At 37.3% G+C, this 27,386-nt stretch overlaps 1 protein-coding gene across 3 annotated transcripts in view; it reads right to left on the bottom strand.

Moving 5' to 3' along the window:
• CNTLN (centlein) overlaps positions 1-27,386 on the bottom strand; it is a 357,273-nt gene that overhangs the window by 253,284 nt on the left and 76,603 nt on the right. For all 3 annotated transcript variants that reach the window (XM_060409518.1, XM_015093231.4, XM_027964566.3), the window contains exon 3: positions 7,752-7,836. In XM_060409518.1, coding sequence (XP_060265501.1) covers positions 7,752-7,836 — 85 coding nt within the window. The remainder of the gene's footprint in view (positions 1-7,751; positions 7,837-27,386) is intronic.

Here is a 27,386-nt window from a genome sequence, read left to right as displayed (position 1 = left end):
TAGCTAAAAAATTGTGTGTATAGCTTTCTAGTAGTTTGACTAGATATGCGGTTAAGGAATAAGCATTCTTGTTACTCTATTCCATAGACTACAAGTTTGGAAAAGTAAGAACTATTTAACATTGCTTGATGGAGCAGTAAACACATGATGAAGGAACTTCTGGCTCCCAGCACGGGATGCAGTAAGCTGGAGGTTGTCTCTCCTATTCATACAACATGAAAAAAGCTGAACAAACTGAAAATCAGCAACTCTTCTTAGAATCATCAGAGATCTGAGGTCATAGGGCAAATTGCTGTTCCCCAAACTAGAGAGACAGGCAGATGCAGAGAATCACAATGTACCAGAGCAAAATCCCTGAAGCAAGAAAACTCCATAGAAACCAGTACCAAGAGTAGGAACCCAAATCTGCAATTAACGAATCATTGGAGGATAAGTGTGGACGTTGCATGAGAGTTAAAAATGTCCTGGAGGGCCTGGTCTAGAGGGGTTCCTATACTTTCATGAGTTTTACATACAGAACACTATTAGGTTGTCACAGTGAGGATCAGAGAGAAATATCTTCCTGGTCTCTGCAGGAGGAGAGGGAACATAGACATTTAAAAATAGGACCTAAGTACATAATTCTTAACAAGGCCTACGCTCAAGAGAAAATTATTTTACTAGGGTCTGCTGGGATTTTACCAGAGACTAACCAACCCAAATGAAGTTAAATACCCAACTCCAATACCCTCAAGCCTTCCAATCTTTCCTAAAGGGGGACAAAAAAACTGATACACACTTATGAAGGTCAGACCTAGGGGCACAAGATTACAAAAAGACTGAGAACTAAACATAAAACTACGGAGTGCTTTCACTCCCTGAGACATCTCACAAACTACATCAATAGGCTTCTGTATAATAACAAGGGAATGCAACGGAAAGAACTGGTTGTTTCAAACGATATTTAAGAAGTTTCTCAAGACACCCCAAAAAAAGACACCAAAGCAAAGTTGAGCCTGTGCTCAAAGAACAGTAAACATCGCCTAAACCCTAGGCCTATTTCTCTCAGAATATTTTACTCATTTGGTTAATTTTGTGTCAACTTGGCTAAAACACTGTACCCACGATATATAGTTCTTAAGCAAACACCAATCTAGATATTGCTGTGAAAGTGTTTTTGCCATAGATGTGATTAACATTTAAATCAGTAGACTTGAGTAAAAGAGATAACCCCTCCATAATGTGAGTAAGTCTCATCTGGTCAATTGAAGACCTTAAGAAAGAGGACTATTCATCTGAGAAAGAAGGAATTTTGCCACCAGCATATTTTTGGACTCAGATGCTGTATCGACTCTTCCCTGGGTCTCCAGTTTGCTGTGCAGAATTCAGATTTGCCAACCCACAGCTACATGCATCAATGCATGCTGAGTCGCTCAGTCATGTCCAACTCTTTGTGATCCCATGGATTGCAGCCTGGCAGGCTCTTCTGTCCATGGGATTTTCCAAGCAAGAATACTAGAGCAGGTTACCATTTCCTACTCCAGGGGAATCTTCCTGACCCCAGGGATTAAACTTGCATCACTTGTCTTCTGCCTTGGAAGGCAGATTCTTTACCACCGAGCCACCGGGGAAGCCACAACTACATGAGACAATGCCTTAAAATCAATTTCTCTGTCTTTGTCTCATGTCTTTGACTATCTATCTACAGACACATAATTAGTTCTGTTTCTCTATGGAACCCTGACTAACAAAGACTTTGATCCTATTTAGAACTTCAGTCCTAAACTGCAAGGTCTTTGATTCTGAACTTCAATAAGCCTGGAAGCAGATTCTTCCCAAATTAAATCTCCAGATGAAAACATAAAGTAATCAAATTTCAATTACAATCTTATATAATAAGGAGCAGAGGAAGCACCTAATCTACGCCCGACTGCTGACCCACAGACCTTAAAAAATATGTGTATTCTTTGCAACTTAATAAATATGTGTATTCTTTTAAGGTTTTAATTTGCTAAACAGCAAGAGAAAAACTAACATACCACAAGGCATTTTCCTATAGAATTTATACTAGAAAGTAATAGAGAAAATGGATATAAACCATAAACACTGGAAATCTTGACAGTATAAAAAATATAACCAAATAATGCTAATAACAGGAAATTAAGTCCTCCAATTAGTCTCTGTAAGTTCACTTTAAAATGTAGGAAAAAGGATCAATAAGTAAAAATATACTAATTTTCTCAAGTTTTTTAAAGTGTGCAGCTGATACTATCTAAATTTTTCAGAATATTCTAGAATAAAGGTATACAGTATTAAGACAGAAAAATATCACATAATATTTATATGAAGGAACCAAAAGAAATGACAAAATGAACTTATTTACAGCACAGAAACTGACTCACAGACATAGGAAACAAACTTATTGTTACTAAAGGGAAAATGGAGGGAGGGATAAATTAGGAGATTTGGATTAACAGATATACACCTCTATATATGAAGTAGATAAACAATAAAGACCTATAGGATAGCACAGGAAACTGTATTCAATGTCTTATAATAACCTATAATGGAAAAGAATCTGAAAAAGAATACATATACATACGTGCATACAAACCTGTGTATAACAATCACTTTGCTGTACACCTGAAGCTAATACAACATTTAAATCAACTAAACTTCAATCTAAAAAACTATAGTGTTAAATATTATACAAAATAATAAATATAATCACTAAAAGAACTGATGCAGCTCTCCTAAACCTTCCAAGTTATCAGCATGAGAGTGCATGCACATACACAAAGACACACACACAAATGAAGTGAAAACAACTGGCAAATGCTGAATAAAAAAAATATTAAAACAGAAAGCATAAGATTAACCAGAGAATAAAGATCAAATAAGTATATTAGATCTTAAGCAGATGGAATAAGCTTACCTTTAAAAAGGTAAATACATATATAATTGAGTCAAAACACAAAATCCACCAAGTAGTACAAACAATAGAGTCATCTGAATATGCAATATTAAAGGATAAACAAATATATAACAAATTAATTGAAACAATGCTAGAGGAAAGATAATAGGTTAAGAAAAAACTAAGATATAATCTGAATGCCTGAAAAAACAAAAAGGTTAGAATAAATGTATTAAATCTGGCTATCTTCTGGAACTCATGGCTTCCTCTTTCAACCAGATCTGTTAACACAATTAAGTTTTCTTGTATTGTGTATTTTAATTTTCTTCTCCATTACTTTCAAATATTTTGGCTAACACTTTTTAAAATGCAAAAATATCCTTCTTTGCACTGTTAAATTTCCTAATTTGTTTAATTATTTTGTTAGAATTCAGTGATTTCTTAAAATATCACATACCATTCTATGTGTTACTTTCTAAAATCACTAAAAAATTCATGATTGCTAAATTAAATATTTTTTCAGAAACCTCATATTTTGTTTTTTTTTGTAACTTTGTACAGCATTAACCACCTTTTGCTTTGAAATTCTTTTTCACATCATGAGATACAATATTATATTTCTCTCTTCCTACTTCTCTGAACAATTTTTTTCATCTCTTTTACTAAAATGTGCTTTTCCTCTCATCCATTAATACTATCAGCAAATATCTAGTTCTCAGAATGCTGTTTAAAGTCTTAACTATAACATTAAATACTTTTATACCAAGGAGATAACTCCTTCCCAAGGATTGAATTCATGCTTTTAATAGTTTACTTAAAAATCTCTAAATGATATTCCTACCAATAGCTAAAATTTTAATTGTCTAAAAGAAGCTCAAAAGTTATCATCATAGTAACTTGTACCTCTTTATAATAACCTTCTTCCTGATAGCAATGCCACTGCTCGCCTGGATTCTCCAGACTGAAAACCTAAGAGTCACTTTCAAATTACTGTCAAGTCCTTATAGTTCTAATTTATATATCTTTAATTCATGCAAAACTAATAGTTCAGGTTCATGTCATTACTCTTAGACTATGAAATAACCTCCTTACAGATCATTCTACTTTCTGCTTTCCTTTTTCTAACTCTATACTAGATTATTAGTTTTATTTTCACAGATTACAGCTTAATTAACTTAAGTTAATGAAATTCCTAGATAAATTCCTTTGCCCTCTAAGTAAAATCCACACTTTTTCATTCAAGCAATTAAGGCCTTTCTTTAATACATGTTAAATATAACATTAGTCTTTTCTCAGCCTACACTCCTACATATTATCTATGAAACAAACTATAAACTTCAGTATCATCCAAAGATATGCTACACTCCTACCTTCTTGAATTTTGCCTGGTGTTTGACATGGGCAAATCCTCCTAAAATCTCTACCTATTAAAATTGTTTAAGTATCTTAAGACTTTGCCACATAATTTAATCTCTCCTTTTGAATCTTAATAGCATTCTGCTTGTGATTCTCTCATGGCACTTATATTGGTTTCATTTAATGTAAGCCACATATTCAAAAATATTTAAAGAACATCTATTATAAATCAGGCAATATGGTAAATAGTACATGTTGGGTATAAATGGTCTCCATGCTCATAGAACCTGTAATTTAATGTAGGAGCATATGGTTACTTGCACTTCACTTTTATCCCCACCCAAATGCTCAGAGAGACTTCGAAATCCTTTATTAAAGGCAGGAATTTTAATTCTAAATTTTCCAGAGTACCATCACATGATAATATCCACATTTAATACCGCAATTTATTGAACTGAACTGAAAATATAACCCATAAATCATTTTTAAGATATAAACACACCTATTGCACAAAACTATACATGCTTTAGGCTGAAGAATTAAAGACTCTAAATGACAAATTAAGTGCCCCCCCAAAATAAATAATTTCTTTCATGGCATTTAATATTTTGAGGTAAATCATTCTACTCAAAATGTAAATAATGAAATAATATCTATCCAAGGAAAAGGAAGTAGAAAAGATAAGAATTTAGCAAAGAAAAAGGAAAAATATATTGTTATTTAAGAAAGTCAACACTTCAGAAACGGTATGAACCTAACAGAACAGAAGATATTGAGAAGAGGTGGCAAGAATACACAGAAGAACTATACAAAAAAGATCTTCATGATCCAGATAACAACAAGGATGTGATAACTCACCTAGAGCCAAACATCCTGGGATGCGAAGTCATGTGGGCCTAGGAAGCATCACTACAAACACAGCAGTGGAGGTGATGGAATTCCAGTTGAGCTGTTTCAAATCCTAAAAGGTGATGCTGTGAAAGTGCTATACTCAATATGCCAGCAAATTTGGAAAACTTAGCAGTGGCCACAGGACTGGAAAATGTCACTTTTCATTCCAATCCCAAAGAAGGGCAATGCCAAAGAATGTTCTAACTACCGCACAATTGTACTCATCTCACATGCTAGTGAAGTAATGCTCAAAATTCTCCAAGCCAGGCTTCAATAGTATGTGAACCATGAACTTCCAGATGTTCAATCTGGATTTAGAAAAGGCAGAGGAACCAGAGATCAAATGGCCAACATCCTTTGGATCATTGAAAAAGCAAGACAGTACCAGAAAAACATCTACTTCTGCTTTACTGACTATGCCAAAGGCTTTGACTGTGTGGATCACAATACACTGTGGAAAATTCTTAAAGAGATGGGAATACCAGAGCACCTGACCTGCCTCCTGAGAAATCTGTATGCAGGTCAAAAAGCAACAGTTAGAACTGGACACGGAACAACAGACTGGTTCCACATCGAGAAAGGAGTACGACAAGGCTGTATATTGTCATCATACTTATTTAACCTATATGCAGAATACATCATGCAAAATGTGAGGCTGGATGAAGCACAGCTGGAATCAAGATTGTCAGGAGAAATATCAATAACCTCAAATATGCAGATGACATTACCCTTACAACAGAAAGCAAAGAACTAAAGAGCCTCTTGATGAAAGTGAAGAGGAGAGTGAAAAAGTTGGTTTAAATCTCAACATCCTCGAATAGCCAAAGCAATCTTGAGAAAGAAGAATGGAACTGGAAGAATCAACTTGCCTGACTTCAGGCTCTACTACAAAGCCACAATTATCAAGACAGTATGGTACTGGCACAAAGACAGAAATATAGATCAATGGAACAAAATAGAAAGCCCAGAGATAAATCCACACACATATGGACACCTTATCTTTGACAAAGGAGGCAAGAATATACAATGGATTAAAGACAATCTCTTTAACAAGTGGTGCTGGGAAAACTGCTCAACCACTTGTAAAAGAATGAAACTAGATCACTTTCTAACACCGCACACAAAAATAAACTCAAAATGGATTAAAGATCTAAATGTAAGACCAGAAACTATAAAACTCCTAGAGGAGAATATAGGCAAAACACTCTCTGACATAAACCACAGCAGGATCCTCTATGATCCACCTCCCAGAATTCTGGAAATAAAAGCAAAAATAAACAAATGGGATCTAATTAAAATTAAAAGCTTCTGCACAACAAAGGAAAATATAAGCAAGGTGAAAAGACAGCCTTCTGAATGGGAGAAAATAATAGCAAATGAAGCAACTGACAAACAACTAATCTCAAAAATATACAAGCAACTTATGCAACTCAATTCCAGAAAAATAAACGACCCAATCAAAAAATGGGCCAAAGAACTAAATAGACATTTCTCCAAAGAAGACATACGGATGGCTAACAAACACATGAGAAGATGCTCAACATCACTCATTATTAGAGAAATGCAAATCAAAACCACAATGAGGTACCACTTCACACCAGTCAGAATGGCTGCGATCCAAAAATCTGCAAACAATAAATGCTGGAGAGGGTGTGGAGAAAGGGAACCCTCCTACACTGTTGGTGGGAATGCAAACTAGTACAACCACTATGGAGAACAGTGTGGAGATTCCTTAAAAAATTGCAAATAGAACTGCCATATGACCCAGCAATCCCACTGCTGGGCATACACACCGAGGAAACCAGAACTGAAAGAAACACATGTACCCCAATGTTCATTGCAGCACTGTTTATAACCAATCTTAGATGAAAATTATCCTGACTATTTCATTGGGTAGGAAGGAAAATAGAGTCAGAACTTGGAAAAGCAGAGTTACCAGAAAGAATTTTCATTTAACCCAGAAAATAAAGATAATTTATCCTATAATGGGCAATTGGGTATAAAATGAATTTAAATATATCATGATATAGACAATCCTTAAAATAAATTTATTTCACCTTTATTTTTAAGATGTTACTACCTCCAAAATGATTCTTGGGAGGAATCAATGACCATGTAGATTTTTGTGGTGGTAATATACTGAAGATATAATTACCTATAATTTTAAATATACAGTTACATATAATTGTATTAACCATAATTATAGGATTGCATAATTTGAAAGTGCAAGTTCAAAACATCAAATAGAATCATCCTAGTTATTGTTAATCTTTTGTACAAATTAAAGCATTAAAAAATTTGTAGGATTCAGAAGCAAATGATAATTGTTAAAAATAAAAAGCAATTTCAACAAAAAGTGAGTGACAGATAGTTATTACTATAAAATTAAAACACCATCTTAAGAGTTTTAATGTATAAATAACATAGTCTAAAACCCAAAAACACAAAGAAGAATAACAGGCTAAAGTAGTAACTTGACTATAGTAATAGAACCACATAATGACCCTGATATTCTTGTGACCATTATTGCAAAAAAAACTTAAAATGTTTGTAAAGACCTACCATATGAAACAAATATCATAAATTTAGTATTTTCTGTTATAACACCAACCTGTTCCAATTCTTGTATTTTAGCATCCTTGACTTGCAGAATTTCTAAAACTTTTCTGTCTTTAGCTTCAGATTTCCGTTTTTCTCTAGAAATAAAAAATATCTATATTGAAAATTTATTAGTATTATTTTTGAAAGTTTATTAGACATTATTGGTAGCCAATTCTTTTAATTTCCACATCCTAATAATGAGTTTCACATTAAACTATAGAAAAGTAAATTATCCGATGTTAACAGCCCTTTCTGATTTAATCAGAAACCATATGGCAAGTGACAACAATTTATAACTGCTGCCAACTAAGACAACTTCATACAAAAAAAGTTTCTAATTTATATGCATTATAAAACATACTTAAAACACATTTAATCTTGACTGCAACAGTCACTATACCATAAATTTAAAATAATTACTGAATATATTAATATGTTCATGTTAATATACTTTATATTGCAATTTAAATATTAGCTAATATTAATATAATAATATATATATCATAATATAATATAATATTAATAATTAAGAATACAATACTTACCATTTTTTAAGTAAAAGAATTAAAAGAGAGAAAGCTTGAGTTTAGTAACAATCAACATTAAATAATTAAGAGAGAAATTTATTGGATACTCATCATATTTTTTAAATTTTAAAAATAGGTAAAATAAATAGAAATCTGTACCTAAATCACTCATGAATCACAAAGTGTACAGGTGGGAAGAAATTAAGAACCCTCACCTGAGAATAAAAATGAGATGAAGCAAAGGGCTTTAGAAGGTAAAAATGGGTATGAGAATTAAGAGACATATATGACATAAAAGCATACCATTGCTGGTGACCAAGATGGCAGAGTAGGAAGACCCTAAACTCACCTCTTTCCATGGACAACACACAAATTACTAGTTACGAAACAGCGATTTATGGTAAAAAAAAAAAAAAAAAAAAACCCTGAAAATTAGCAGAAAAGATACACTACAAATAAAGATATGAAGAAATCACACTATGATGGTTAGGAGGAGTGGAGATGCAGTATAGTCAGTATCCCCACCCCCAGATCAGTGGCCCCTAAATGGGAGGATAATCACAAATATAGAGATCTTCTCCAAGGAGCAAGGAGCTTGCTCCTTGATATTCCTGGATATTCCACACCAAGTAGATCAGACTACAGAACAATGGGTTTTGAAAACTAGTAGTGTACATGTTGCTTCCCAGGTTGCTAAGTGGTAAAGAATCTGCCCAATGTAGGAGAGAGAGAAGACATGGGTTTGATCCTTGGGTCAGGAAGACCCCCTGGAGGAGGAAATGGCAACTCATTCCAGTATTCTTGCCTGGGGAACCCAGTAGGCAGAGGAGCCCACTGAGTGACAGTCCATAGGGTCGCAAAGAGTAGCACATAACTGAGCACAAATGTATGGGTCTCATGTTCGAAAGAGCTAGAGAGCTGCAGGAAACAGAGATTCCACTTTTCAAGAACATGCACAAAATCTCACACAGTCCGAATTCCAGTGGAGATACAACAGTATGACAGGAGCCTGGATCAGATACTCCTGCTGGTCTTGTAACACCTCCTGAAAAGGCAGGAGGCAATTGGGGACGCCTTGGGCACAGAGATGTTGGACACATCCATTCTAGGGGAGTTGTTCTACTGCAATAACACCAGCATTGGCAAGCACTATTTTGGAACCCTCCCTCTACCCTATTAGCATGAGAGGATGCCCCACACATCTGCAGGCTAACACCAGCTGCAAATCACCCCAGGCTACATAGACAGTCATGCAGAGACCCAGCCCTAGGCCCTCCCAGGACATACAGCCAATGACACAGGAAGCCTACCTTTTCCTCCAGCAAGCCCACAGCCACTGCATGCAGCACAGTCTCACAGCCAACTGGGCCAGAGGCCAGCTCTGCCTAACAACACATCGACAGCAGTCAGCCCCACAACAGTGGAAGGGTACATGCTGCCAACATAAGGAGACCCCTAAGGCACACAGCTCTGGTGATCAGAGTGTGCTGCCAGACCCCATGGAATGACTACTTCTCCTGACTGACCTAATACAGAGAAATGAATGTAGAAAATACAGAAAAATGAGGAGACAGAGAAATGTGTTCCAAACAAATAACACTAAACCTCAGAAACAGAAAAAACAAAGTGGAGATAAACAATCTACCCGAAAAGAGTTCAGGAATAGTCAAAAAGGGGGTCAATGAACTGGAGAGAAAACTGAATGAACCTAGTCAAAACTTCAAAGAGTTTAAAAATTTAAATAAAAATCAGAGCTGAAAAATACAATGATTTCAATATTAAAAAAAAAAATACAGTAGAAGGATTCAACAGTAGATTAGATGATACAGAGTAACGGATGAGCATCTGGAAGACAGAGTAGAAATCTCCCAAGGAGAAAGGAAAAAAATAAGTTTTAAAAAGGAAAATATTTTAAGAGACTTCTGAAACAACATCAAGCATACTAACATTTGCATATAGGGGTTCCAGAGAAGAAGAGAAAGATAAAGTAGAAGGGAACTTGTTTTAAAAAATAATACTCCAAATTTTCTTAACCTGGGAAATGAAACAGATATCCAAAGACAGGAATCACAGAGACGTCTCAGAACCATGACCCCAAAGAGGTCCACTCGAAGACACATCATAATTAAAATGGCAAAAAAATAAAGCGAGAGTCTTAGAAGCAGCAAGGGGAAAGCAACCAGTTAAGTATACAGAAACTGATATAAGGCGATTGGCTGACTTTTCAGCAGAAACTCTGCTGGCCAGAAGGGAGTTACACAATATATTTGAAGAGAAGAAAGGAAAAAGTCTACAACAAAGAATACTCTACCTGGCAAAGATATTATTCAGATTTGAAGGAAAAGATAGAGTTTTACAGACAAGCAAAAGTTAAAAGAGTTTAGCAGCACTAAACTGGCTTTAGAGCAAATGTTAAAGGGACTTCCATAAGCAAAAAAACAAGACTACAACTAGAAATATGAAAATTATGGAAGGAAAAATCTCACTGGTAAAGACAAATACACAGTAAAGGTAGTGTTTTGCCCGAAGTCCGTGTCCCCAAAACTGAGAGAATAAGACATCCACAGCAATGCAAAAGCATAAAGGGGTTTATTGCTAGCTCGAGCTAGGACTCCCGTCTCATCCAGCACAGTGGAGTCTTGACGAGAGAGCCCTGAGCTCTGACTCACAGCTGCTTTTATACAGGCGGATCTTAGTACAGCTGGCGGGTAATGATTGGCTGAGCGCGCGTGCACGATTTCCAAATCCCGCATCCCTATCCGGTTGGCTCAGGTTTGGTGCCATCCGGGACTTTCCCAGGGTGTGGTTCCACAGAATCATGACTCAGGTTTTAATCCGGTTTGGTGCCAGCAGCAACTCTCCTAGGGTGGGGCTTCCTAGAATTATGACTCATGCTTACAAGACCCTGAGGCTTAGGCCTGGTGTGGCCTGTTGAGCCTGTAATGGCTCAGGTTAGGTCCCAACAGTAGTAGATCAGTCAATGATAAATCTAGTAGGAAGGTTAAAAGACAAAAGTAGTAAAATCATCAATTTCCACACTAAGCAACTATTACAATAAGGATACAAAATTTAAAAGAAGTTTTTTTAAAAAAGACATTAAAAACATTAAATATGTGGATGGGTGGAGTAAAAACGTAGGGTTGTCAAAAGGCATTGAACTGGCTTCTGGTTCAAGATGGTGGAATAGAAGGATCTGCACTCATCTCCTGCAATTTTAGTTGCACCGAAATTGCAACTAGCTGTTGAATAACCATCAACAGGAGAGCACTAGAACCCACCAAAAAAAAAGATATTCCATGTCCAATGACAAAGAAGAAGCTGCAGCAATCACAATAAAATCAAATCCAATAACTACCAGGTGGGTGACCCACAAACTGGAGAACAATAATAATAAAGAAGACCTCCCACCGTTGGGAAGATTCTGAACCACGCGTGAGGCTTCCCAGCCTGGGGACTGGACAAAGGGACTGGAAACGCCCATGGAATCTGACCTTGAAGGCCAGTGGGATTTGATTACAGGACTTCCACAGGACTGGGGGAAACAGAGACTCTAGTCTTGGAGGGCACAAACAAAATGTTGCATGCCCAAGACACAGAGCAAATGAGCAGTGATCCCACAAAAGACTGAACCAAAACCACTTACTTGTTAGTGCTGGAGGGTATCATGTGAAGGTGTGGGTTGGCAGGGGCTTACCACAGGGATAGAGGCACTGGCAGCAGCAATCCTGGAAGGCCCTCCTTGATATAAGCCCTCTTAGAGGTCATCATTAAACCTACCACAGAGCCCATAGATCCCAGGGCTGGGTAACCTGAGGCCAAACAACTAACAGAGAGGAAGTGCAACCCCACCCATCAGCAGATAACTGGATTAAAGTTTTACTGAGCAAGGCCCTGCTGACCAGAGCAAGGCCCAGTTTTTCCCATGGCCAGTCCCTCCCATCAAGATGCTTACACAAGCCTCTTAGCCTTCTCCCTCAGATGGCAGGAAGAAGCAAAAAGCAGCACAATCCCACAGCAGCTAGAACAAAACCACATTACAGAAAGTAAATCAGGATGAAAAAAGCAGGAAGTTATATCCCAGATAACAGGACAAGATAAAATCCCAGGTAAAGATAGTGAAGAGGATCCAGGATCTCAGAAAAACAATGCAGAACATACAAGACATGTTTACCAAAGACCTACAAGAACTAAAGAACAAACAAGAGAGAATAATACACTAGAAAGAATCCACAGCAGAATAACTTGAGGCAGAAGAACAAATAAATGACACAGAGGACAGAATGGTGGAAATCCCTGCCACACACAGAATATAGAAAAAAGAATTTTTTAAAAAAAGACAGCCTAAGAGACCTATGAGACAACACTGAACGCAATGACATTCACATCACAGGGGTCCCAGAAGGAGAAGAAAGAGAGCAAGAAAGGACCTGAGAAAATACTTACAGAGGTAACAGCTGAAAATTTCCCTAAGATGGGAAAAGAAATGCTCAACCAAGTCCAGGAAGCACAGAGAGCTCCAGGAAGGATAAACCCAAGAAGGAACACATAGAGACAAATAGTAATCAAACTGACAGAAATTAAAGACAGATAAAATATTAAAAGCAACAAGGGAAAAACGACAAACAACATACAAGGGAACCCCATCAGGTTACCAGCTGATTTCTCAACAGAAAATCTACAAACCTGAGGGAATGGCACCATATATTTAAAGCGAAGGAAGAGAAGAAACGACAACCAAGAATACTCTACTCAGTAAGACTCTCATTCAGACTTGATAGAGAAATCAAAAGTTTTCCAGACAAGCAAAAGTTAAGATAATTCAGCACCACCAAATCAGTTTTACAACAAATGCTTAAAGAACTTCTCTAGACAGGAAACACAAGAGAAAGAAAAGCCCTACAGAAAATAAACCCAAAACAATTAAGAAAATGATGATGGATTAAACGCCCCAATCAAAAGACACAGACTGGCTGGGCAGATGAAAAGAAGTGCAGGTATGCACTTCCTCACTTAGCCACACCACTATGCTTACCCCTCAAACTGTATGTAATTATTTTATATTGTTAGGTTAATCATATTCCCATTATGGCTTGCAACTGTAATTATCTTTTCTTTTGGGTCTCACTATTGATTGTGAAAACTGATAAATATATTTTACTATTGTGATTATGTAACTATCAATCACTTAATACCGTTGTATCATGATTGGTCAACAGAAAAATAATAGAATTCTATATCACCAAAACTACTATTTAATAGAAAAACCTATAATCACTTTCTAAAATCCAAATGCATACTGAATTATCTTGGAATTTTTTGAAAAAATATAAATGTCCAATATTTCTTTTTTTCCCCAAAGCTCCAGGTATGTTTCTAATGAACAGCCCTGTTTAAAAACAACTGGACTATATGATGACCTTTTAGTAGTTTAACTTTTCCTATTTCATATTCAGTGCTCCCATTTCATTTAGTTTACGTTTCCAATTTCTCCATCTCTTTTCTTTTCGATGTTTTTTCTCAAGCCTTTGCAAGCATAGTAGAAAAGCTTTTGTATGCATATATACAAGTAGTATGCATAATATATATATTTTAGAAGACTTATGAATTCTTGCCTAACTAAAATTTTTTATTTCACTTGTTTGATTCCACAAGTTAAATTCCACTTGTTTGACTTTCATATGAATAGAATGCTAGATTTCTAATTAGGAAAAAAATAAATAAGCAACAAGCAACAAAGGTTTACTTTATAGCATAGGGAACTATAGTATCTTATAACAACGTATAATGAAAAATAATCTGAAAAATAATATATGTGTATATGTATAAGGGCTTCCCTGGTGGCTAAGAGGTTAAAGCATCTGCCCCCATTGTGGGAGACCTGGGTTCAATCCCTGGGTCAGGAAGATATGTATATGTATAATGAAGATGTGTATATGTATACGTACAATGAAGATATGTATACTGAAGATATGTATATGTATAACAAAGATATGTATATGTATAATGAATCACCTTGCTGTGCACCTGAAACACTGTAAGTCAACTGTGCCTCAAATATACATATATATATATAAATATATATATCTTAAGAAAAAAAAGAATGCACTGAACTTAAAGAGATCATCAAGTTAATCACATACATATACGTTGTCATATATAAACCTCATGGTAAATGCAAATCAAAAGCCTAAAATAGATACACAAAGGAAAAAGGGAAAAGAACCCAAACATAACACTAGAGATAATCATCAAATCATAAGGGAAGACAACAAAAGAACAAGAAAAGAATGAACAAAAAAGAACTACAAAAACAACCCCAAAGCAATTAACAAAATGGCAATAAATACTTGGCTATTAAATAATCACTTTAAATGTAAATGGACTAAATGCTCCAGTCAAAAGAGAAAGAGTGGCAGAATGGACACAAAAACAAGTCCTAAAGCTATGCTGCCTGTGAGAGACTCACTATAGATCTAGATACACATAGACTACAAGTGAGGGGATGGGAAACAATAGTTCCACAAAAATAAAAAGAAAGGTGGGCTAGCAGTATTTATGACTTTAAACACTGTAACAAGAGGCAAGAAAGGACATTACATAATGACTAAGGAATCAAAAAGATATAATTGTAAATATATATACACTAAACATAAGAGCACCTACATACATAAAGCAAATATTAAGAAACATAAAGGGAGAGATTGAAAGTAACATGATAATAGTAGAGGATTTTTAACACAACATTTATATCTATGGAGAGATCATGCAGGCATAAATCAATAAAGAAACACTGGCCTTAAATGACACATTAGACCAGATGTAATCAATCAATGCATATAGAACATTTTACTCAAACCAGTCATTAGAAAAGGGCCTAAAGAAATAAAACCAGATGTAAGGACAAGTTAAAAATAGCACCACAAAAATACAAAGGACCATAAATGTTACTGAGAACAATTATATGTACAAGAAAATGAACAACTTAGAAGAAACAGACAAATTCCCAGAAATATACAAACTCCTAAGGCTGAATCAGGAAGAAATAGGAAATATAAACAAATCAATTAACAGTAATGGAATTCAATCAGTAATCAAAAACCTCACCACAAATAAAGTCCAGGCCCAGACAGATTAACAGGTGAATTCTACCAAGTATTTAAACAATTAACACCCATGCTTCTCAAACTATTGGAAAAAACTGCTCCTGTGCCATCACAGCTGCCACACTCCCATGTCCAAGGTCAGGGGCAACAGCCGAGAGGAGCTACCCTATGTCCAAGCTCAGGGGCAGTGGCCGAGAGGAGCTACGCCATGTCCAAAGTAAGGAGCAGCAACTGCGCTTTGCTGGAGTAGCCGTGAAGATATACCCCACGTCCAAGGTAAGAGAAACCCAAGTAATATGGTAGGCACTGAGAGAGGGCATCAGAGGGCAGACAGACTGAAACCACAATCAAAGACAACTAGCCAATCTGATTACAGGTACCACAGCTTGCCTAACTCAATGAAACTAAGCCATGCCGTGTGGGGCCACCCAAGACAGGAGGGTCATGGTGGAGAGGTCTGACAGAATGTGGTCAACCGGAGAAGGGAATGGCAAACCACTTCAGTATTCTTGCCTTGAGAACCCCATCAGTTCAGTTCAGTTCAGTTCATTCGCTTAGTTGTGTCCAACTCTTTGCAACCCCATGAATTGCAGCACGCCAGGACTCCCTGTCCATCACCAACTCCCGGAGTTCACTCAGACTCACGTCCATTGAGTCAGTGATGCCATCCAGCCATCTCATCCTCTGTCATCCCCTTCTCCTCCTGCCCCCAATCCCTCCCAGCATCAGGGTCTTTTCCAATGAGTCAGCTCTTCCCAAGAGGTGGCCAAAGTACTGGAGTTACAGCTTTAGCATCATTCCTTCCAAAGAAATCCCAGGGCTGATCTCCTTGCAGTCCAAGGGACTCTCAAGAGTCTTCTCCAACACCACACTTCAAAAGCATCAATTCTTCAGTGCTCAGCCTTCTTCACAGTCCAACTCTCACATCCATACATGACCACAGGAAAAACCATAGCCTTGACTAGATGGACCTTAGTCAGCAAAGTAAAGACTCTGCTTTTGAATATGCTGTCTAGGTTGGTCATAACTTTTCTTCCAAGGAGGAAGCATCTTTTAATTTCATGGCTGCAATCACAATATGCAGTGATTTTGGAGCCCAAAAAAATAAAGTCTGACACTGTTTCCACTGTTTCCCCATCTATTTCCCATGAAGCGATGGGACCAGATGCCATGATCTTCGTTTTCTGAATGTTGAGCTTTAAGCCAACTTTTTCACTCTCCTCTTTCACTTTCATCAAGAGGCTTTTAGTTCCTCTTCACTTTCTGCCATAAGGGTGGTGTCATCTGCATATCTGAGGTTATTGATATTTCTCCCAGCAATCTTGATTCCAGCTTGTTTTTCTTCCAGTCCAGCGTTTCTCATGATGAACCTCATAAACAGTACGAAAAGGCAAAAAGATAGGATACTGAAAGAGGAACTCCCCAGGTCAGTACGTGCCCAATATGCTACTGGAGATCAATGAAGTAACTCCAGAAAGAATGAAGGGATGAAGCCAAAGCAAAAACACACCCAGTTGTGGATGGGACTGGTGATAGAAGCAAGGTTCGATGCTGTAAAGAGCAATATTGCATAGGAAACTGGAATGTTAGGTCCACGAATCAAGGCAAATTAGAAATGGTCAAACAGGAGATGGTAAGAGTGAACATCAACATTCTAGGACTCAGTGAACTAAGATGGACTGGAATGGGTGAACTTAATTCAGATGACCATTATATCTACTACTGCGGGCATGAATTCCTTAGAAGAAATGGAGTAGCCATCATAGTCAACAAAAGAGTCCAAAATGCAGTACTTGGATACAATCTCAAAAAGACAGAATGATCTCTGTTCGTTTCCAAGGCAAACCGTTCAATATCACTGTAAACCAAGTCTATGCCCCAACCAGTAACGCTGAAGAAGCTGAAGTTGAACAGTTCTATGAAGACCTACAAGACTTTCTAGAACTAACACCCAAAAAAGATGTTCTTTTCATTATAGGGGACTGGAATGCAAAGTAGGAAGTCAAGAGATACCTGGAGTAACAGGAAAATTTGGCCTTGGAGTACAGAATGAAGCAAGGCAAAGGCTAATAGAGTTCTGCCAAGAGAACACACTGGTCATAGCAAACACCCTCTTCCAACAACACAAGAGAAGACTCTACATGTGGACATCACCAGATGGTCAACACCGAACTCAGACTGATTATATCCTTTACAGCCAAGGATGGAGAAGCTCTATACAGTCAGTAAAAACAAGACTGGGAGTTGTTGGCTCTGACTGTGGCTCAGATCATGAACTCCTTATTGCCAAATTCAGACTTAAATTGAAAAAAGCAGGGAAAACCACTAGACCATTCAGGTATGACCTAAATCAAATCCCTTATGACTATACAGTGGAAGTGACAAACAGATTTAAGGGACTAGATCTGATAGAGTGCCTGACGAACTATGGATGGAGGTTTGTGACATTTTATAGGAGTCAAGGAGCAAGACCATCCCCAAGAAAAAGAAATGCAAAAAAAAAAAAAGATGGCCGTCTGAGGAGGCCTTACAAATAGCTGTGAAAAGAAGAGAGGCGAAAAGCAAAGGAGAAAAGGAAAGATATACCCACGTGAATGCAGAGTTCCAAAGAATAGCAAGGAGAACTACGAAAGCATTCCTCAGTGATCAATGCAAAGAAATAGAGGAAAAAAACAGAATGGGAAAGACTAGAGGTCTCTTCAAGAAAATTAGATACCAAGGGAACATTTCCTGCAAAGATGGGCTCAATAAAGGACAAAAATGGTATGGACCTAACAGAAGCAGAAGATATTAAGAAGAGGTGGCAAGAATACACAGAAGAACTATACAAAAAAGATCTTCACGACCCAGATAATCACAAAGGTGTGATCAGTCACACTCACCTAGAGCCAGACATCCTGGAATGTGAAGTCAGGAGGGCCTTAGGAAGTATCACTACGAACAAAGCTAGTGGAGGTGATGGAATTCCAGTTGAGTTATTTCAAATCCTAAAAGATGATGCTGTGAAAGTGCTACACGCAATATACCAGCAAATTTAGAAAACCCAGCAGCGGCCACAGGACTGGAAAAGGTCAGTTTTCATCCAAAGAAAGGCAATGCAAAAGAATGCTCAAACAACCGCACAGTTGCATTCATCTCATACACTAGTAAAGTAATGCTCAAAATTCTCCAAGCCAGGCTTCAGCAACACATGAACTATGAACTTCCAGAGTTTCAAGCTGGTTTTAGAAAAGGCAGACGAACCAGAAATCAAATTGCCAACATCCCCTGGATCATTGAAAAAGCAAGAGAGTTCCAGAAAAACATCTATTTCTGCTTTATTGACTATGTCAAAGCCTTTGACTGTGTGAATCACAATAAACTGTGGAAAATTCTGAAAGAGATGGGAATACAAAACCACCTAACCTGCCTCTTGAGAAACCTGTATGCAGGTCAGGAAGCAACAGTTAGAACTGGACATGGAACAACAGACTGGTTCCAAATATTAAAAGGAGTACATTAAGGCTGTATATTGTCACCCCGCTTATTTAACTTATATGCAGAGTACATCATGAGAAACGCTGGGCTGGAAGAAGCACAAGCTGGAATCAAGATTGCCGGGAGAAATATCAATAACCTCAGATATGCAAATGACACCACCCTTATGGAAGAAAGCAAACAGGAACTAAATAGCCTCTTGATGAAAGTGAAAGAGGAGAGCGAAAAAGTTAGCTTAAAGCTCAACATTCAGAAAACGAAGATCATGGCATCCGGTCCCATCACTTCATGGCAAATAGATAGGAAACAGTGAGAACAGTGACAGACTGTTTTTCTGGGCTCCGAAATCACTGCAGATTGTGACTGCAGCCATGAAATTAAAAGATGCTTCCTCCTTGGAAGGAAAGTTATCACAAACCTAGACAGCATATTAAAAAGCAGAGACATTACTTTGCCAACAAAGGTCCATCTAGTCAAGGCTATGGTTTTTCCAGTGGTCATGTATGGATGTGAGAGTTGGACTATAGAGAAGGCTGAGCACCGAAGTATTGATGCTTTTGAACTGTGGTGTTGGAGAAGACATCTTGAGAGTCCCTTGGACTGCAAGGAGATCCAACCAGTCCATCCTAAAGGAGACCAGTCCTAGGTGTTCACTGGAAGGACTGATGTTGAAGCTGAAACTCCAATATTTTGGCCACCGGATGCAAAGAGATGACTCACTGGAAAAGACTCTGATGCTGGGAAAAATTGAGGGCAGGAGGAGAAGGGGATGAGAGAGGATCAGATGGTAGATGTCATCACTGATAAAATGGACAAGGGTTTGGGTAGACTCCGGGAGTTGGTGATGGACAAGAAGGCCTGGTGTGCTGCGTTTCATGGGTTGCAAAGAGTCGGACATGACTGAGCAACTGAACTGAACTGAACTAACACCCATGCTTCTCAAACTTTTCCAAAATTCTGCACAGGAAGGATTGCTTACAAACTCATTCTATGAGGTCAGGATTACCCTGATACCAAAACTAGACAAAGCATCTAAAAAAGTAAAATTACAGTTTAATGTCACTGATGAACACAGATGCAAAAATACTCAACAAAATATTAGTAAAACTAATCTACAATACATTAAAAGTATCATGAAAAGTGAAAGCTGCTCATTCATGTCTGACTTTGTGACCCTATGAACTATACAGTCCATGGAATTCTCCAGGCCAAATATTGGAGTGGGTAGCCGTTCCCTTCTCCAGGGGATTTTCCCAACCCAGGGATCGAACCCAAGTCTCCCACATTGCAGGTGGATTATTTACCAGCTGAGCCACAAGGGAAACCCCCATGATCAAGTGAGATTTATCCCAGGGATGCAAGGATGGTCAGTATCCACAAATCAATGTAATACACCACATTAAAAAAAAAAAAACTGAAGAACAAAAATCATATGATCATCTCAGTAGATGTAGAAAAAGCTTCTGACAAAAATTCAACAACCATGTACAATAAAAACTCTCCACAAAGTGGATACAGAGGGTAATTACCTCAACATAATAAAAGCCATATATGACAAACCCTCAGCCAACATAATACTCAAAGGTAAAAAGTTGAAAGTATTTTCTCTAAGATAAGGAACAAGACAGATGCTGACTCTCACCACTTTTTTCAAAAAACTATTAGAACTTCTAGCCACAGCAATCAGACATGGAAAATAAATAAACACGAATTGAAAAGAAAAAAGTAATACTGTCACTGTTTGCACTTGACATGATAGTACAGATAGTGCTAAAAGAGCTACCAAAAAACTACTAGAACTAATATATGAATCCAATTAAGTACAGGATACAAAATATATCAAAATCTGTTATATTTCTACATATTGACAATGAACTATCACAAAAGGAAATTAAGAAACAAAAATAAATAAAGTAGATATTTATAAATCAATAAATAAATGGGACCAGAAAATAAATAAATGGGACTACATAAAACTAAAACACTTTTGCACACTGAAGAAAATAATTAACTAAACAAAAAGGCAATATACTACATGGGAGAAGATATTTATACACAGTATAACTGATGACAAGGGGTTAATATCCAAAATATTCAAAGAATTGATACAACTCAATATCAAAACCTGATTTAAAAGTGGGCAGATGATCTGAATAGATATTTTTCAAAAGAAGACAAACAGATGGTCACTAGAAACATGAAAAGGGGCTCAACATCACTATATAAGGGAAATGAAATTAGGTACCACCTCACACCTGTGAGAATGCCAATCATCAAAAAGACAACAAAGAGAGTATTGGAAAAGATGTGCACTGTTGGGGGGGTGTAAGTTGGTTACAGCCGTTATGAAAAACAGTACAGAGGTTCCTCAAAATATAACTGCCATAATGATCCAGCAATTTCTCTTCTGGGTATTTAACCCAAAGAAAACAAAAACACTAGTTCAAAAAGATAAAAGCATACGAAGGGTCACTGTAGCATTATTTATAACAGTCAAGTTATGGAAGATACCCAAGTGCCTATCAATAGATGAATGGATAAAGATGTGATATATTTATATACATATTATATATGTATATATACACACACACACACACAATGGCATATTTGTCAGGTATAAAAAATGAAATCTTGCCATTTGCAAGACCATGAATGGATCTAGGAGGAATTATGCTAAATGAAATAAGTCATACAGACAAAGACAAATATCATATGAGCTCACTTATATGCGGCATCAGAAAAACGGAACAAACAGAATACTCATAGATACAGAAAACAAATGGGTATTGCCAGAGAAGAAAGGGAGAGAAATACGTGGAGTGCATTAAAGATACAAATCCCCTGTTCTAAAACAAACTACAGGCATGCAGCACACAAGATAAGGAATAGTGACAACAAGAGTGTAATAAGTTTATATGGAGACAATTGGTTTACTAGACTTCCCATATCATTCCATAATGTATGTAAATATCAAATCACTATGCAGTCCACTTGAAACTAATATTGTATATCAAGTATATTTCAATTTAAAAAAAGAAGGAAAAGCATATCAATAATTAAAGGAGACAAATGCAGATGGCAATAATAATAATACATTAAAAATTTTAAATCAGACTTCCAATAATTTAGTATAGTAAGTTTGACTTTAACTACAAAAAGCACAATGAACTAGGGTAACAAAGAAAGAGATGCCTTGTGTTAAAGAACTGAGCAACAAAAGCAAGGGTGTTTGTTGCTATGGAATAATTAATAAATAAGTTCTTAAAGGTGTATTTGGGTGGAGACGTAAAGGAAGGAAGGAAGAATCACAGAGCTTCTGGTGAATACATGTGTGCTCAGTTGTGTCCAACTCTTTGCAACCCCATGAACTGTAGCCCAACAGGCTCCTCTGTCCATGGGATTCTCCAGGCAAGAATATTGGAGTGGGTTGCCATTTCTTACTCCAGGGGACCTTCCCCACCCAGGAATCAAACCCACATCTCTTGTATCTCCTGCATTGGCAGGCAGATTCTTTACACTAAGCTACCTGGGAAGCTCTCATGAGTTCTTTAGGCCACAGGACCTGTACCAAGTGCAAAGCACTAAGGCAAGAGCATAACTCAAAGAACAGCAAGCATAAACGGACACTAGTCCCTCATGAAAGCTCATGACTTAGATAGCAGCCTGCAGAGTCACAAGTAAATTTAAGGGTCTGATATGCATTTGGCAGAAAGTGAAGAGGAACTAAAAAGCCTCTTGATGAAAGTGAAAGAGGAGAGTGAAAAAGTTGGCTTAAAGCTCAGCATTCAGAAAACTAAGATCATGGCATCCGGTCCCATCCCTTCATGGGAAATAGATGGGGAAACAGTGGAAACAGTGTCAGACTTTATTTTGGGGGGCTCCAAAATCACTGCAGATGGTGACTGCAGCCATGAAATTAAAAGCCGCTTACTCCTTGGAAGGAAAGTTATGACCAACCTAGATAGCATGTTGAAAAGCAGAGACATTACTTTGCCAACAAAGGTCTGTCTAGTCAAAGCTATGGTTTTTCCTGTGGTCATGTATGGATGTGAGAGTTGGACTGTGAAGAAGGCTGAGCCCCAAAGAATTAATGCTTTTGAACTGTGGTTTTGGAGAAGACTCTTGAGAGTCCCTTGGCGTGTAAGGAGATCCAACCAGTCCATCCTAAAGGAGATCAGTCCTGGGTAATCATTCTAAAAGAGATCATTCACTGGAAGGACTGATGCTGAGGCTGAAGCTCCAGTACTTTGGCCACCTCATGCGAAGAGCTGACTCATTGGAAAAGACCCTGATGCTGGGAGGGATTGGGGGCAGGAGGAGAAGGGGACGACAGAGGATGAGATGGCTGGATGGCATCACAGACTCGATGGACATGAGTCTGAGTGAACTCCAGGAGTTGGTGATGGACAGGGAGGCCTGCCGTGCTGCGACTTTCATGGGGTCACAAAGAGTCAGACAAGACTGAACTGAATGCATTCCCCAGTAGCCCTTGTGATCAACAGTCTCCCCCCCCTTCCAACACTTCTCCCTCTTGTGTGCCACTTAGATAAGACCCTCTGTGGGGCTTACCTGAAAGCATGCCACCCACAAACATTAATAGAGGCATATGCCCCAGGTCTATCCTTCTCTGGAGCTCTCTGCCTTGACCACTGAGCGCTGTCCCTTGAAGCAGGCTAAGTACTTCCTCCAGAACCTGTAAGTAATAAAGTTCTCTATCCCAACTTTTCTTGTGGTCTGCTATTGAATCATGGTTCACTATCCACCACTCTGTGCTCTACTTAACACAGAGTTAAGTATTAATCTGACAAATCTATAATAGCTACCAGTTAGGAGTAAGAATGGGAAACCATCTGAGCCACCAGGGAAGATGCAAACAAAGTTTTAGAAGTTGGGAATTCCTTGGCAGTCTATTAGTTAGGAGTTGGTGCTCTCACTGCCAAAGTCTTGAGTTTGATCCCTGGTCAGGTGACTAAAATCTCATAAGCTGCTCGCATGGCCAAAACTTATAAAGAAAAAAAAAAAAAAGCTGACAATTGAGCAAGCATAAAATAGTATTCTAGGATACTGAGACAGTAAGTGAAGCAGAGAAAAAAACAGGATGACTACCAATTAGTATTAAGCACTGAGGTTAATGGTCCTAAATTTAAATTACATAAGACCAATCATCATATTTTAGAGTTTTCCTCTAGCCATGTTTAGCCCTCTGGATGCAGGCACACAGTAGATGGACAGAGTTGGAATAAATGTTTGAAATTTTGTAAACATGCTATGACTACTATTTTTACTATTTTGCTAACTTTCTCTTTACTAGGCATTAACAATATGTTTAATGTATGATCACGATACACTGTCTTCAAGCAGGCTTTCCTTTTACTTGTGCTTCTTTTATTAATAATGAAACTAAACATACTTTTTAGAAATTGAAATGCCTTTCCCCTGTAAATTTGCCACTGCCTGTCAATATACCTACAATACACCCCATGGACTGTAGCCTACCAAGCTCCTCCCTCCACGGGATTCTCCAGGCAAGAGTACTGGAGTGGGTTGCCATTTCCTTCTCCAGGGGATCTTCCCAATCCAGGGATTGAACCAGGGTCTCCCACATTCCAGGCAGACACTTTAACCTCTGAGCCACCAGGTAAGCCCTACTTTACATCTTGCTGTTTTTATTGATTTACAAAACTATTTTATATATTAAAAATATATGCCCCTTGCCTATCACTTGTCACTAACATATAATCTCAAATTGTCACTTGAATGTGTAATTTACTGTTATAAAACCATAAATGTTGCAAAAGAATGCTACTTCTATTCAAGGTACAGTTGACTCATGAACAATGCAAGTTTGAACTGTCAGTGTCCACTTATAGTGGATGTCTGTCAATAGTAAACACTGTAGAACCACAAGTCCATGGTTGGTTAAACTATGGAGGCAGTGATACCAAGAACATGGAGGCTGACTGTAAATTATACAAGGATTAACTCCCGGTCATCCCAGGGTCAACTGTATATGGATTAAGAGAAAAACTGAGGGCTTCCCAGGTGGTGCTAGTAGTAAAGAACCTACCTGCCAATGAAGAGACATAGAGATGCGGGTTCAGTCTTTGGGTCAGAAGATCCCCTGGAGAGGGCATAGCAACCTACATCAGTATTTTCTCCCCTGGAGAATCCCATGGACAGAGAAGCCAGGCGAGCAACAGTCCATAGCACTGCAAAAAGCTAGACATAACTGAAGCGACTTAGCATGCGCGCGCGCACACACACACACACACACACACACACAGGAAAAATATTAATAACCTCAAATCCCAACAGGGCATGATAGGGGTTAGTCAGGGAGAAAGGCCCAGGTTGAAACGGTCAAGATATTAATTCTAGTCAGAAAATTCCTCTATAAATTCCTTCCTGAATATACTATGAATCTATTTCTAACTTCTCAGGAATTAAACTTAACAGATAAATTCTTTCTAATTTGCTCACTTCTAAAATACTGACTATCGTCAAAATAAATTCTAATGGTCCTTTTAAATGAGGTAATGGAAAAGTAGACTATATGCCACAAACCCCAAACAAAGGCATTCCTGCTGCTTCCAAATTAGCTTGGTACCAGAGCAATTATCTCCTGTGATACAAGTATGTGCATAACTCACTCACACTCTAACTCAGTGCTATTCATAGTGTGGGTCACCAAAGAAGAAGCATCAGCACCACCTAGGAGCTTGTTAGAAATGTACCATCCTCCGCCCACCCTGAAAGTAGAAACTGTGACGGAGGAGCCCAGCAATCTGTTTGACAAAAAGATGCTATGGACTGAATGTTTCATATCCGTATGTTGAAGCCCTAATCCCCAGTGTGAGGGTATTTGTAGGAAGGGCCTTTGGAAGGGTCATGAGAGTAAGGCCCGCACGAATAGGATTAGTGGGAGAGATTAGAGAGAAAGATGATCTCTCTCTCCTATCATGTGAGCATACTTCAAGAAGGCAGCTGTCTGCAAGAGAGCTCTCAGAAGGAATGGAGTTGGCAGGCACTTTGATATTGGGTTTCCTCACCTCCAGAACTACGAGAAATAAATGTTTGTTGTTTAAGCCACCCATTCTATGGAATTCTGTTATAGTAGCCCAAACTGACAAGAGACAAAGCCTCAGATAATTCTAATACACACTGAAGTCTGAGAATCACTGAAATAACAATAACTGACACATTTCTCAACCGAAGGTGAATAATATTGAAAGCATAGGTCATAAATGAAATATGAATCTTCACATAAACTTCCAAAATAGACCTCAATGATATATTTTATAACAAAAAATTGAAAGACTACCATGTTACAGTTTTGAAGTTGAAAGAAAAAAAATCAGTTTAAAATCTATATAGATATTTGTCTAGCAACTCCTCCTGGTCTCATGGGATGTCTAATATTTTCCTAATAGGAAAATTTCCCAAGAGAAAACAATGCTACAATATGAATACAATATTTTTTTACTTGGAATAATATAACGAAAACAATTGCTTTGAGTTTAAAGATCATCAACCTATCTGGTCAACTCAATTAATATACAGTCTACGTATTTATAAGACATTAAAAAAAGGTTACTAAAAATAAAGACACTGTCAAGAAGTTGATGATGATCAATGACTGAAACAAACTCCTGTTTAGCTAATTAGAACCACTGATGTGCAATAATGATGTGAGCTAAGAATATTTGCAGACTTCTTTAGGATGAAAAATGAAGTGAAAAGAGGCTGTCAAATTTGTACAAGTTTAAAGCTCCAATCACTTTTCCCAAGAGTATGACCCATTTAAACATTTAACATTGCTGTACTTAGCCACATGAATTACCATGCTAACTTTTTTTCCATTTTTCTAAACTCAAAAATCTGAGAAATTATTCTAAAGCATTAAGAAACAAAATTTTACTGTGTTATAGACCATGCCATATATTATACAATATGACAGAATCATATTTTCTGGGCTTGAGCCCATTTTTAATGAGATGTCAAAAATGAAATATTAGAGTCTAAAAGAAACATTTAACTATAAATGAGGCAATGATATCGGCCTGAATTAGAAAACAAAGAAAATAAGAAAGCAAAACTCACTGATGTTGATTATTTTTAATTAACAAATTACACTGATGCAAAAAATATTAACACTGTATTAACATTTCCTTTAAGAACACAATCTATTAAAATGTATATTTTATTCTTATTAAGGACTTTCCATTTAAATGCATTCTCAATTTCTATTAAGCATTAAAATTCTAAAACAGTAACAGTAGTAAAAATGGAAGTTTAGGGAAATGAGAATTATACCATTACAAGTTATTTATTCTTTTATCCACAAACTGCTTTATAACTATTTTCTATTTTCAATATGTATAGTAAATTCCTAGAATGGTATAGATGAATAATAATAAGATAACTTGAAAAAGAGAAAAACTTTAAAACCTAACATGAATATTTTTCAAACACACTCATTCCACAGTAAAACCCGCTCTACCAAAAAAAAAAAAACAACCAATATTCTGAATGAAAATA

This window comes from Ovis aries, chromosome 2, assembly GCF_016772045.2.
Source record: "Ovis aries strain OAR_USU_Benz2616 breed Rambouillet chromosome 2, ARS-UI_Ramb_v3.0, whole genome shotgun sequence".
Classification (NCBI taxonomy): Eukaryota; Metazoa; Chordata; class Mammalia; order Artiodactyla; family Bovidae; genus Ovis; species Ovis aries.
The sequence above is the reverse complement of the archived record's forward strand: the minus strand, read 5'-3'. Positions and strand labels throughout refer to the sequence as shown.